A 14,856-nucleotide genomic window follows, 5' to 3' on the forward strand; every position below is an offset into this window, starting at 1 on the left:
AGGGACGCAGGAGAAGGGTGCAATGGAGAAGGGGTTGAGCCCCTGCCCCTCTTTTCTTCTTTTTAACCTTTGAAAGACTAAAATCTAGAGAAGTACCCCACCCCTCCTCCCTCCTAAAAATTCAAGTACGTACCACCCCCCACCCCCACATCGAAGAGGAGGAAGAGAGGAGTTGGGGAGGGGGAGGGGATGAGTCGTGCCCTAAACTCGCACCCCCCCCCACCCCCTCCAAAAAAAAAAATTAAACATTGGATGTGGGTTGACGGCACAAAGGGTCACATTGACCGCCCAAGTGTCGCACCTGCATCGCGTCAACGCGGGTGCGGCCTCTTTGGCGAGTCCATGTGACATAGCAAGTGACCTTGAAATATTGATAATATTGTGATATTTTCAAAATAACGGTGATATCGAAGACTATGATTCCAACTTATCTAGTTTCCCGAGTAAGCAGGTGAAGCAAAAAAGCTCATTCTAGGGTATTAGACTCTAAATTTTTCATTATCTATTGATACCATTTAAGCAGTTAATATGCAAATGTATTCATAAAGTAGCAAAGTTGCTAGTGCAAAGACATCATGAGCAATCATGTAACTAAACTAATAATAAGGAACTTAAGAGAGGGGAGGCTCTAGAAACAAAAAAGGAAAGAAGAGGAAAAGCAGCCCTTACGGACCCAAATTCAGTCGAGAGCAGATCATATAAAACCATAGTTAACGGAAGCTTCTTAAATAGGCAGGAAGCACAATGCCAAAAAACTTGCTTCGGAAACTCAATACTTCTCGCTTCTAAAACTTGGTGAGAATCTCAGTTCTCTCGCGCTTCTCCTATGCTTCTCACACGCTTCATTCATGCTTCTCTCACACTTTACTTGTTTTTTGTGTATCACACTTCCCACTCACATTTAATGCAGTTTCTCTAAATTGGTAAGCATCATTTTTAGATTTTGGCAAAAATCAACTTAAAAAAAATAATGAAATTTAATACAGTCGTTTTTTTAATTTTTCAATTTCTATTACACTTCCCATTGGATTCCCATTTCACTTGTTTTTCAATTTCTATTACACTTTCAAATCAATTTCTCACATCACACTTCAAATAATTAAACTATCTCGCTTCTCTCTTCTAGCTTCAGCTTCCTAGCCGGGTAAACTTGCATAAAACTTAATTTTTAGAGGTCGTTGTGTGATCGTTGCAAGGACATGATACTTGTCCCATGTTAGTATGATATACTTGCAAGTTGCAACCTTGGTCACCGAATGTTATAGGCAGAAACCCAAAATTATGGGGTTTTTGCTGGTCAGCTCTCAATTCAGCCTACTTGCCCCAAACTAGCCAAAGACGGAAATTGAACAAATGATACATTCTCAAGGCCTAATTGTGTTTTGCATCAATGTTGTAAGTAGCGTATTGTATCATATGATACGGTATAATACATATCATTACTATGAGCAAAAGTTATACAATACACACTTGTATCGCATGATACATACGATACAGCCTTGTATCTGTCATGAAATATGGGAAAAAATAAAATCAAGAACCACAAAGGGCTTACTATAACATAAACACAATCTGCACATGCACAAGTCCACCATGAGATAATACAAGGTGCCAACATAGGCAATATAAAGAGCCACTAAGGGCAATACCATGCATTAAAGCATAAAAACAAGAATAAAATAAATAATATTTATTTATAATATACTCACAAAGTGAGTTAGAATACTTTAGAAGAGCATTGGAGAACACGAGGGGGGTTCACCCTATTTATACACAAGAGAGTCTCAAATAGAGTTGTTGAACTGTTCCAACAGCTACTATTTGGTCGTTGACCAAATAGTCCCTATAAAAACAGAAAAGGACAAAAAGAATAAAATAAAGTAAAAGAACAAAAGTACTTTTAATGGGCACAACCTATTACAATGATGTGAAATGATGAAAATACCCCTAAAAGGTATTACCATTTACATCATTATAAATAAAATATATACATATATATACATGTACAACTTAACACTTCCCCTCAAACTTACCGTGTTATATACCGAAAGTTTGAAAATACAAAAAAGAGGAGAGGAACCAAGTCTTCAAGTGTCTTCATTGAGAGATTTCATCTTTACAACATATAACAGAATTTTGCAAACACAAGTCTTTGAATGTCTTCATTGGTGATCATCCCCAAACGCCTTCATCGGCTATCTCTATCTTCATGTATGATATATCAAAGATATTTCTTTCTGAATTCATCACATCTTTAAGAACCTGCAGAGAGAACAAAACACAAATTCCAGCTACAAAAAAAAAAGATATCTTAACCAAATAGTTATATAGTTTTTAAAAGAACTAGTATTTATATTTTGAACAAGAATAACACTCAAGAAGAACAAAGTAATATTTTTAAGATTTTTAGAAACATTAATAACAACTCAAGCAAGATAATAAGAGCATACCTCAGATATAAAATTTATAAAAACAATTTTAGACAAGCATAAGCCCATAATTAACATATTTTTCAAGAAAACATAAATATTGATCAAAAGAGAATTTAATCACTTAAAGAACATTTAAACTATCAAAAAAAGATAAACAAACATGTATTAATAATATCCTAAAATTAAAAGAAAAAATACTTCAAATAGAACAAAACATTAATTTATACTAAAAATAACACGCATACAATGTATAACACTTCAAAAAAGAACCCTCAAGAAAAAAAGAGTTAATTAAATTTATGCATACAACAATGTGGACAAGATAATCAATTAGAAACATATATATGCAATATATTTAATGCACGTAATAATGAATGAGAGAAATATCATAAATCACAACCCATTAAAATTCACTTACACATCCTAGAAAGAGTTTAAGTCCAGAGGACCAAATAACAATTTTAAAACACACACACACACACACACACACACACACACACACACACACACACACATATATATATATATATATATATATATATATATATATATATATATATATATATATATATATATGTTATCAATGAAATACATGAAATTTTATTGATAAGCATTTTTTCATACAAGGAAAAACAAGTAAAAGTTTAAAAATTTCATAGAAAGATTTTAAAAAAATTCATATAACAAAGGGAATGATATATGCAAATCAACATCAATTTGCAAAAGATATGAAGAGATTTAAAAATCCCACAAATATCAAGAAATGATATTTTGCAAATCTCAACAATAGTTTGACCACCACAAACAATCACCTCACTAAACCTTCAAACTTCAAAAATCAAGTGTATCAACGACTAGAACAAGAACATAGACAATATGTCACTAAACGGTCAAAGACGCACACGAAGGTGTGTATAAACATCTTTTGTCTAAATATAATGGTACTCAAAACAAGTGTTTCATCGATTAGAACAAGAACATAATCACAATGTCAATGATGGGCTAAAATCACGCACGGTGTGAATAAACATCTTTTTTCCACATATAATGACACTCAAAAATCAAGTGTATCAACGACTATATCAAGAGTATAATCGCAATATCAACAATGAGCTAAAAACACACACGAAGGTGTGAACAAACATCTCTTGTCTACATATAATTACACTTAGATGAGAAGTACAATAAGAGCAACACACGAGGTAAGAGAGCTTGTAATAAAAACAAACTAATGTCATCAAGAAAAATAAGATTATCAATTTTAACAATCTTTCGAAACACCATGGTTTCAAAATAGATAGTCACCACAAATAAACATAATTATAAGCATCCATAATAACAATGGTCAAATAAACAAATGAGTGATACAACATACCTGAAAAGAAGACACCATTCACGATTGGATCTAGATCTCAGGATCCAGACCCAACTTATCTTGTTTATTAACACATGCTCATTAATGGCATGTTGTAATATTTGTATAACATGTAATGGGTATTTTCGTACCCTAATCAATGTACAGAAGTCTACTTAATGAGAAGCAAAACACGCAGACCTGTATTGGGTTTTCTCTGCAGCCCTAAAAGCCTCTCTCTCTCTCCTCGTTCGTTGCTTTCTCACATGGTATCAGAGCTATGGTTCCAGGTTCTCTCTTCAACTTCCCATCACAAGGTAATATGCAGTAGCAGCTCTTACCAGACAAGCAGATTCCCCTTGGTAATCCTTCCTCGTTGCCTTCCTTTCTCTAAGGTATTTTGTCGCTTCTTTCTCCTATCTCTAAAGTCTGCATCTCATCAATCCTCTTTCTCTAAGGTATCCTCTTTCCTTTAATCTTCATCAGAGTCTTTTGCATTTACTTTTCCCTTTCACGCTGTTTGACGTGATTCCATATGGTCACGCAAGAGCAAATTCTTGTGTGACTTCATTAATTTTTTTTTTGTCCCTCATCTAGAATATCGTTGGACAGATTCAGATTTCCTTTTTTATTTACATTTTAGAATATTGTTTCATCCAAAATCTGATTCAGCCCTTTGCATCTTTCAAAAAAAAAAATACGTTATATCCAAATAACGTGTTTCTATTCTGCTTCTTATTAACTGATCTTCATCCAGATCAGTTTACTGCATAAATTTGTTTTCTGACTCGGGTTTGCGGTAAAAAAAAAAAGGCTGCCGAGTCTAAGCTTTCTGAAATTTCGTATTTATTCTGACCTTTGTTTCTGACTATTCCACCTTCAATTACCTATGGATTCTTTTTCTTCTCAATATGTACTTTCTTCCAACTTTCTTAGCCAACTTGTGTCAGAAAAACTGAACAACTTCAATTTTCTTACCTGGAAAAGACAAATCATCACATTCATAAGAAGTCAGGATCTTTCTGGGCATCTAGCTGGGTCTGTTTCCGTTCCTCCAGAGTTCATATCACAAGATGGCAAGACTGGGGAGGGTGACACTTCCATTACTTTTGTCAGAAATCCAGAATATATATCCTGGATGAAGCAAGATCAGGCTTTGGTTGCCTACATCACTTCCACCCTGTCACAAGAGGTGCTTGTGGCAATCCCCGATGACTGCACAGCTATGCAGTTATGGCATCGTCTCGTTCAGACGTACTCTCAAGTTTCTCAGGCAAGAGTTTTATTTTTAAAGAAAGAATTTCAAATGCTGAGAAAGGACTCCATGATTGTCATGGAGTACTTAAACAAAATGAAAACCATCACAGATCAGTTGGCTATAGTGGGATGCGCGGTTAACGACAAAGATATGGTGCAACAAACTTTGAGTGGGCTGGGACCCGATTATCATATGATGGTTACTTCCTTGCTGTGTTTGCCAGACTTACCTACATTTGAAGATCTTTGTGCTAAGCTCTTACAGTATGAGATGACTTTGAAAGGATTCTCTGAAGGTAATCACAACCCTGTTGAACCCCACGACGTTCTTGTCACAGGAGTCGCCTATGGTCGTGGACGTGGTAGGTATGAATCTAGAGAAAGAGAAAGTCAAGAGAGGAATGGACAAGGAACTCGTGGAATATTACCTACTCCCAATATGCCTCCTAATCTGCAAAGGCAAAGGACCATACCTACCTGCTTTCTCTGCAACAAAAGGGGACACATAAAGGCAAATTGCTGGTTTAACTCGCAAAATAGAGGAAAGCAATTGGAGACAAGAAAGGGAACAGATACATTGAAAAATAGTGGAGAAGTCAAAGAACTGTTATTGTCTACTTTGGCTGAATTAAATATCAAACAGAATGATCAAGGCACTTGGTATGTTGATTCTGGTGCAGCCACTCATGTCACCGGTGATGCTGGTAAGCTCCTAAATCTTGTTCCTTATGTTGGTAGAAATAGTATAGTCACTGGAGATGGGTCTCACCACCATATTTCGCACATTGGAAACTCTGTAATTCCTATGTCCAACTCTTCTCTTGCTCTTTCAAATATCATCCATGCTCCTAACATCAAGAAAAATATTGTTTTTGTCTCTAAGCTTGTAGATGACATTAATGCTTCAGTCGAGTTTACTCCTTTCTCTGTTTGTGTTAAGGACCTTCACACGAGGGAAACGTTCGCTGAAGGAAAACGACAAGGGAATATGTATGTGTTCCAAGAGAATCCTTCATCCGGTATTCAGTCTGTTGATTCCACCTTGAAGCTCACGCCATCATCCTCAGTTTCTCCTGACAGTGTTTTTAATCTTTCTGAATGTATTGAGCCGAATCTTTGGCATGGTCGTCTAGGTCATTGTAGTAGTCCTTTTATTGATAAGCTTGTTTCAAGTAGTCTTATTCCCAAGTCAAGTCTAAGTTTAAGTGTCGACAATAAAAAATGTTCTAGTTGTCTTCAGTGTAAGAGTCATGTTCTTCCTTTTCATTCCATTAATAAAAGAGCTTCAAGACCATTCGAGATTATATGTTCAGATGTTTGGGGCCCAGCTCCAGTTTCTTCCATGTCTGGCACTAAATATTATTTCATCTTTGTTGATAGCTATTCTAGATACACATGAATTTTCTTTATGAAAAATATATCTGAAACCTTTAAGTTATTTCGGAACTTTCATTCCTTTGTTCAGAATCAATTCTCTGAGAATATCATTTGTTTTCAATGTGATGGAAGGGGTGAATTCTCTTCAAATGACTTTATTAGTTTCCTCCAGACAAATGGGATAAGTAGGCAGGTGCCTTGCCCTCATACACCTCAACAGAATGGGATTGCTGAACGAAAGCATCGCCATATTGACGAGAGTGCAATGAGCATGATGCATGATAGTAATCTTCCAGTTACCTTCTGGACAGAAGTCTTTCATACAGCAGTCTATGTCATAAATCGATTGCCCATGAACATCTTGGAAAACAAATCACCCTATTTCTCTTTGCATGGTGTGCATCCAAATTATCATGATTTGCGTATATTCGGGTGTGTATGTTATGTTCATGTTGACAGTTCAATGCGGCATAAGTTTCAGGATAAGGCCTTAAAGTGCAGATTCGTTGGATACGTTGATGATTACAAAGGCTACAGATGTTATGATCCCGCAAGCAAGCGCATCAAAATATCCAAAAATGTTGTGTTTGACGAATCAAATTTTGGTCATAATGCTATCACTCCTCCTGAAATTGAAGTTTACCATCCTTGGTTAAACTCAGACCTCTTTTCTAGTATTGATGATGTTTGTTCCTCTGAATGTCATCAAAGAGATGAGGGAAACGTATCTACTGCTGAGCAAAGACCTCAGGAAAGTGTGATTTCTGAGTCACTATCAGCTCCAGAAAGATATAAAGGCATTGTTTACTCTCGACGTGAGAAGGAGATACCCCTTAGCTCTAATCAGGAGCAGAATCATCCTGTTTCCATTCAATCACCTATTCACAGAAGGTCTACCCGATCTCGACATCCTATTGATAGGTGGGTTAGTTATGAGAATTTTACAATGGATTTCCAACTCTTCTTAGCCTCTTTGGGCAAGGAGGATCAACCCACAACATTTTATCAAGCAATAAATTCTAAGAGATGGATTGAAGCTATGAACGAAGAAATGGAGGCCCTTCATGAATGTGGGACTTGGGATATTGTTCCCAGACCCCACAATCGAAATGTGGTTGGATCGAAGTGGGTGTATAAGATAAAGTATAAGTCGGATGGGACTATCGAACGATACAAGGCTAGGTTGGTTGCTAAAGGTTTCACACAGGAGCAAGGACAAGATTGTGATGAGACTTTCAGTCCGATCATGAAAATGGGCACTATCCGCATCATACTATCATTGGTTGTTAAACACCAATGGACTCTCAGTCAACTGGATGTAAAAAATGTGTTTCTACATGGAACTCTAAAGGAGGAAGTATACATGGAGCAACCCATTGGGTATGCAGAAGGAAACTCTAAAGAATACGTGTGCAAGTTAAAGAGAGCTATATATGGTCTGAAGCAGGCATCTCGATCTTGGTTTGACAGTTTTTCGCTTGAAGTAGAAAAATATGGCTTTATTCGGTCTCTTCTCGACCATTCACTTTTCATATTCAAATGCAAAGATGTAGTTACTCTATTATTGATATATTATGATGACATTATCATTACAGGTAACTCTAATGAACATATTGAACAGGTTAAAGAACTTATGAATCATAGATTCAAGATGAAGGATCTTGGTAAACTGCGATACTTTCTTGGAGTAGAAGTTGACAGGACTGCTGAAGGCATGACACTCACTCAACATAAGTATACCGTTGATGTTCTTAGCAAGGCCGGTATGAGTGATTGCAAGCCTATAAGCACACTCAGTGTACTTCATCAGAAACTCAGTTCCCAAGATGGAGATCTGTATGAGGACCCTACAAGATATCGCAGGATAGTATGAATGCTTCAGTATCTTACCTTCACTCGACCTGACATTGTCTATTCTGTCAATCAGGTATCTCAGTTTATGCATGAACCACATATTGGGCATATGGAAGTTGTTAAACGCATTCTTCGATATTTGAAGGGAACTATTGGAGATGGTCTTCAATACAGAAAGAATATGCATGGCCATCACATGCATGAGCTTCTTACTTACACAGATGCAGATTGGGCAAGAGATCCAGATGAGCGTAGATCAGTTTCAGGATACTGTATTTTTATTGGCCTAAATCTTGTCTCCTTGAGCAGTAAGAAGCAAAAAGCCATAGCGAGGTTGAGCACAGAAGCAGAGTATAGAACAATGGCAGCAGCTACAGCTGAAGTAACATGGATCAGACATCTGTTGACAGAAGTAGGAGAATCGATTTTCAAAAGTGTTCTCTTGTGTGACAATCAAAGTGCTATCAACATGTCATTCAATCCCATCTACCACAGTCCTGCCAAACATATTGAAATTGATCAACATTTTGTAAGACAGAAGGTCGAAGAAAAGGAAATTGAACCAGAATATGTTCGGACTGTTGATCAAGTTGTTGACTTGTTTATAAAAGGACTTATCAAGGACAGATTTTGGATGTTAAAAGGCAAGTTGTTCATGGTTCAAAACCATGTACACCTTCAGGGAGGGTGAAAAGAAGACACCATTCACGATTGGATCTGGATCTCAGGATCCAGACCCAACTTATCTTGTTTATTAACACATGCTTATTAATGGCATGTTGTAATATTTGTATAACATGTAATGGGTATTTTTGTACCCTAATCAATGTACAGAAGTCTACTTAATGAGAAGCAAAACACGCAGACCTGTATTGGGTTTTCTCTGCAGCCCTAAGAGCCTCTCTCTCTCCTCGTTCGTTGCTTTCTCATAATACCCACAAAACCAGAGATCAAATAATTGTCGATTAGAGACAAACTATAAGCCGACAATCTAAACTAACAAAAAATTGAGATACACACAACTCACCCCAACAAACAGCTCTGCTTCAACATCAACAAGGACAAAAATAAATAAGGCATCATATAAAAATTTGTAATGGATAAAACAAATGCCATAAAGCGGCAATACATACTCACGAAAATCAGTTTCCAAATAAGTGAGTCTATATATAAAAACTAATTTGAAAAAACAAAGTTTAAAATCAAATCCAATAAAGGTAGATGAAAACTTTAGAATGAGTATAGTACAATCATATACACAACAAGAGATCAAATGATGCAATTATATGCATGGTCAATATAAGCAAGTCTACTATGAGACGACAATGGCATACAACATTAAAGATGGCCAAAAACATATATAGAGATTTTTAAAGAACCATATGAAAAACCAAGAGTATACAAGTACAACTAATCATGGATACTCACAAATAGATCAAAATTCATTTATATTAATAATCTAATAACTTTAAAGCCACAAAAAAATATGAAGGAACACATAAGATATGCATATGAAGACCATGATTTCACATAACATACTAACATATCCAGAATACATTTTATTTGACATGCTTACGCAAGAACCAATAAAATAATAGCTCACTTAAAAAAAGAGATTTTTAAGATAAAACTCTAATTTAAATTTAATTTGAGACAATAAAACAATACCAAAAACAATTTTGAAATGGCACATAATCATTAATGACACATAAAACATACATAGACATATGTTCACAACACTTAAATATGAAGATGATATACTGATAGAACATACAAATCATCTGTGGCATGACTAATGAACTTAAAATCATGATGACTTAAGATATAAAACATACAATAATTTAAAAATTCCTAATGAGCATATATCTCAATGAAAGCACCAAATAGAATTCAAAGAACATGACACGTGCATAAACTCAAAATAAATATATACGAGCATGAGATCATAAAATTATATATTTTTTATATTAAAAATAATAATAACATGGAGACCTTACCATAAGGAGCTCAAGAGTATACTACTTATGGATTAATGTCAAAAACAAACAAAAGAGCCATTAAAATAATATTTAATTTTAAAACATTTCACAAAACTCTAATTCCAATTAATTCAAAAAACACATTTTACATAACAAAAAAATAACCATAATATTTTAAATAAATTTTGAAAAGAAAAAAAATGAAATACATATTATAAATACCTTTTTTTAATTAAACAAGAGATATGTACAAAAATACGAAAGCCTCGAGTCCAAGCCATATATATTAATCCAAAATTTTCTTTCGAAGCACGAACTCAAACAAGATACCAAGATCAAGAATCCCTCGCTCTGATATTATGTCACAAAATATGCAGAAAAACAAAAGCAAGAACCACAAAGGGCTTACGATAACACAAACACAAAGTGCACATGCACAAGTCCACCATGGGATAATACAAGGTGCCACCATAGGCAATACAAACAGCCACTAAGGGCAATACCATGTATTAAAGCACAAAAAGTAAGAATAAAATAAATAACATTTTCTTCATAATATACTCACAAAGTGAGTTAAAATGCTTTAGAAGAGCATTAGAGAACAAGAGGGGGTTTCACCCCTATTTATACACAAAAGATACTCTCAATAGAGTTGTTGGACTGGTCCAACAACTCTATGTTGACTAGTCAACTCTATGTTGACTAGTCAACTCTATGTTGACTAGTCCAAAAAGAACCCAACAACTCTATTTGGTCTTTAAATAAATAGTCCCTAAAAAAACAGAAAAGAACAAAAAGAACAAAATAAAGTAAAAGAACTAAAGTACCCCTAATGGGCACAACCTATTACATGTTGTGAAATGACAAAAATACCCCTAGAGGGTATTACCTATTACATCATTATAAATAAAATATATATACATATATATATATATGAATATATATGTATATATGTATAATATGAAACAAATATATAGATGTATGGTAATATATATATATATATGTACAACTTAACAGTACCGTGTCATATCATAGTGTATCATACGATATATGGTGTATTGTATGATACAACTTCGACGCACTTTAAAAATGGCCAAAACTTTTTTTATTTTTTAGGTTTTAAAGACCTCTTGAGGACCGACTTTCTCATTTGTGTAGAGGTTATTAGAGGAGTATTCACGCACCCTAAAAGTTGTGAGAGAGATTTGGGGGCTGATACGTGCGCAAGGGAGAGGGATTTTGCGGTTTGCTCATGTAATAGTATATTTTCACTATTTTTCCAATCAAGAAAGTGGGTTAAGGTAAAAAAATTATTTATTATGAGTAACATTACAAAACTACCTTCCAAAAAAAATTCGTCTCAAAGACTCACACCAACGAACCCCCACCTTACGACCAGTGGGTGTTGTCCCCTTGCCAACTTACTGCAAAGTTGAATCCATGAAAATTAGGGATTTATATCAAAATAGAAATCAGGCTTCACACTCATCCAACAAAGATGGCATCAGATGATCCGGCATGACAACGGAGCATTCAAGTAATAAGTAAAAACCGATTGAAAATCAAGTGCAACTATTTTCATAATATTTTTGTTTATGTAATATGAAAGTACAAGTCTTGAGGCATGCTCTTAAATGCAAGATATTTAATATTATGCATTGTTCTTGAGAGATAGTTGATGTTTGATGATGTCTTATGCAGCTCATAGAGACATAAATGTTTATGGTTGTATTTTGTGCAATTCGTCATTATTTCATGTGTTATGATTTTTTTAATTTTTTCTTTTTTTTTGTTTTTTGAAAAAATTGAAAAAAATATTTAAAATTATAACTTTTTTTTATATGAAAAGTGTCTTATTTTGGGCCCGACCGATATGGGTAACAATACAATACTTACAACCTTGTTTGGATAATAACGTGGAGAGGCAAAGTAAACTGGATCTTACATGCTGCTCTCATATATGGCCTAATTGACGCCCTGATTAGGGTTTTACTAGCTCAAGATCCTAATCACTTAGCCTCATTTAAAAGTTCTGCTTTTAGGCCTCCACGATGCAAGCCTTCTTCCTCCTCTAGTTTAGGGCTTCATGCAGCTCAAGTTTTATTGCCAAATGAATTTTTCATTTGTTGTGGTAGAAGAAACAAAAAGGAAAAGGGTAACGCAAAGAGGGGACACAGGCAATGGCAATGAAAGAGCAATGCTGAAGGATGATTCCAATACGGTTTGAAGGATGAATCGCAAACAGGATATTTCAACAACCAAAATCTCGAAAAAGGAGTGGAGGTGACACAAAACTTGCAGTTCTGTCACGAGTTGTCCTAGATCTATATCTTTCCACACTTCAGCTAGGTCTAAGACCAACCCTTCAGCATGTAAAATTCGATATCAATAGTAGAGAGCACCATTAACTAACTCTGGTTTTTATATAGTTATGCACTTCAGTAAGACATTTACCTATTGCCTTTTCCTTTCTAAGCTTTAGATTTAAACTAAGTCTAGCTTCAATCCACAACCAAATATCAACTGTGTGGAGATGAAAAGTGGTGATAAAAACGATCAAGAGGACAAGAGCTACCTGCTCCTCATAGTCATTCCTTTCACGTATACTTGCAGCTAATGCCAGAATGAACGAATCCACGGGGGCCTTGTCCTTGTTCCAACCAAACTCAATGATCTCGCAGCATGTTGCAGTCACGCTATCAAACATCGCATCATGAGCGCTCTCCTTAGCATCACCCTGTTTCGGAAAGAAGGCCAATGCAAGTAATCAACATAAGCCTTCACCGGTAACAAATGCGGGATGAAGCGAATGTACACCGTAGCTCACCGAAGAAGGCGGTGGGGTACAAACGGTCAGCACCAGTGATTTCAGGCGAAGCAGTAACACTCGCAACACCTGCCCACCGCGAGCAACCGCCACCTGGGCGACCCCATTGAGCAAAGAACTGAAGAGCTTTTCGCAACTTTTCAGCTTCCGCCAGGAAGAAAGGATACATGCATCCGCAGCATCCAGGAGCAATGCAAGAGTTCCACGCAGCAGCATTTTGGAAGTCTTCCCTTCGGAGTTGAGGGAAAGGAGGCTCTTGACCTGCACAGAAGCCGCTGCTTGGCAAACGGAGAGCTTCCCATTGATTCTCGCCTTCAAAGCCAAGCCTTGTTCTGTCCAATCCCGCTTCCGAATCTGCAGAACACGAATCTCGCCGATTCCAGCATTGCAATTCAAGCAAATCGAACGCAACCGCAAGAAGATGAAGAGAATGAAGAAATCGGGGAGGAGATTTTCGCCGTACCTTGAGGAACACCGGTAAGGATTTGAGATGCTTTGCGGCCACCGTTCTCATTTGTTCCAGATGTCCTAGCCTCACAGGCGCCCGATCAAGGACGTGTGCGAAGAGCCGAAACGTGATATCCTGCCTCTCCAAGCCCTCGATAGTCTCCTCCTCGAACAAGATCATCTGCTGTTTCAGCACCGACGCGCCGTCGTTGAATCCGAACGGCACCGCCAGCTGATCCAGGCTGCTCCGCCCGGCAATGCTGCTCCCGTTCAACCTCAACCCCTTCGCCCCTTCCTCGGAACCCTCCTCCTTATCCTTCCCCTTCGACGGGGTGCTCGCCGCCGACCCCGAATTATCCACGGACGAGCCGTAATCCGACGGGGACGACACCGATCCGACCTCCCTCGGAGATTCCTGAACCGAGAACCCTTCGAGGAGGCACCCAACAAGCTCGTCACCGTCGGACTCCGTCACCGGCGGGCAGCTCCGTGACACTGCGATCAAGAAAGCCCTGGCGATCGGGGTCTCTGCCGCGAACCTGACGGAGTTGACGACGATCCCACCGAAGAAGCCAGCGACCTCCGCGGAGAGGGTGGGGGAGACGTCGGTCGCCTTGGCGACGCGGCCGAGGAGGTCGGAGAAGAACGCGGAGACGGCGTCGAGGCCGAAGCCGGGCGGCCAAAAGGATTCGTGGAAGGAGGCTGGGATGACTCGGAGGAAATCGAGGACGGCGGATCGAGGGCGGGGGTCGGAGTGGGAGGGGCACTTGGAGAGGAAGGCGGCGAGGGCGAGGACGGCGTTGAGCTGGGAGCGGGTGGCGCGGGACAGAGGGCCGCCGCCGGAGGTAGTGACGGAGGAGGAGGGGGGAGGGGGGCAGCGATTGCAGATCCAGGCGATCTTGTCGGCGAAGGCGTCGGGGTTCTGCGATACGAGGTCGCAGAGCTCCGTCAGGGCGTCCATGGCGGATCGCTCGGCGATGGCGCCAATTCCTTCCCCGTCCCGGCTTTCCCTCTTATGATAAGAGAAAGAAGAGCGTGGTTTTAGTTGAGAAGGGTTGAGGATCGTGGGCCCCGGAGAGAGGGGCTTGCGTTTTAACTTTTAAACGTCACGTCGGGTACGCGGGGCGTGAGTGCACTGAGCGTAACCCTCGTGGATGTGTTTCCCCGCGCTTCGCCAGCTCTGACCGGGTTGGTACGAGAGAGAGCTCCAGCTCCAAGAAAACGGGTCTTCAGTCGCTCGGTATCCATCCCGGCTAGGAATGTTAATGGATCGGGTTTGACTCGAATCCGACTCGTACCAAACCCTATAGGGTAAGGATTGGTGATAAA

The 14,856-nt window shown here is 38.2% G+C and overlaps 1 protein-coding gene across 1 annotated transcript in view; it reads right to left on the minus strand.

Annotated features, from left to right (window-relative positions):
* Window positions 1-14,581, minus strand: part of LOC149816203 (phosphatidylinositol 4-kinase alpha 1-like) — a 61,156-nt gene extending 46,575 nt beyond the window's left edge. Inside the window, exons 1-3 of the mRNA XM_089987783.1 lie at window positions 13,544-14,581; window positions 13,081-13,434; window positions 12,829-12,990 (exon numbers count right to left, since the gene is read on the minus strand). Coding sequence (XP_089843909.1) covers window positions 12,829-12,990; window positions 13,081-13,434; window positions 13,544-14,488 — 1,461 coding nt within the window. The 5' untranslated portion in view covers window positions 14,489-14,581. The remainder of the gene's footprint in view (window positions 1-12,828; window positions 12,991-13,080; window positions 13,435-13,543) is intronic.
* Window positions 14,582-14,856: the final 275 nt, after the last annotated feature.

The sequence above is a fragment of the Nuphar pumila genome, chromosome 14 (assembly GCF_984573655.1).
Source record: "Nuphar pumila chromosome 14, dmNupPumi1.hap1.1, whole genome shotgun sequence".
Lineage (NCBI taxonomy): Eukaryota > Viridiplantae > Streptophyta > Magnoliopsida > Nymphaeales > Nymphaeaceae > Nuphar > Nuphar pumila.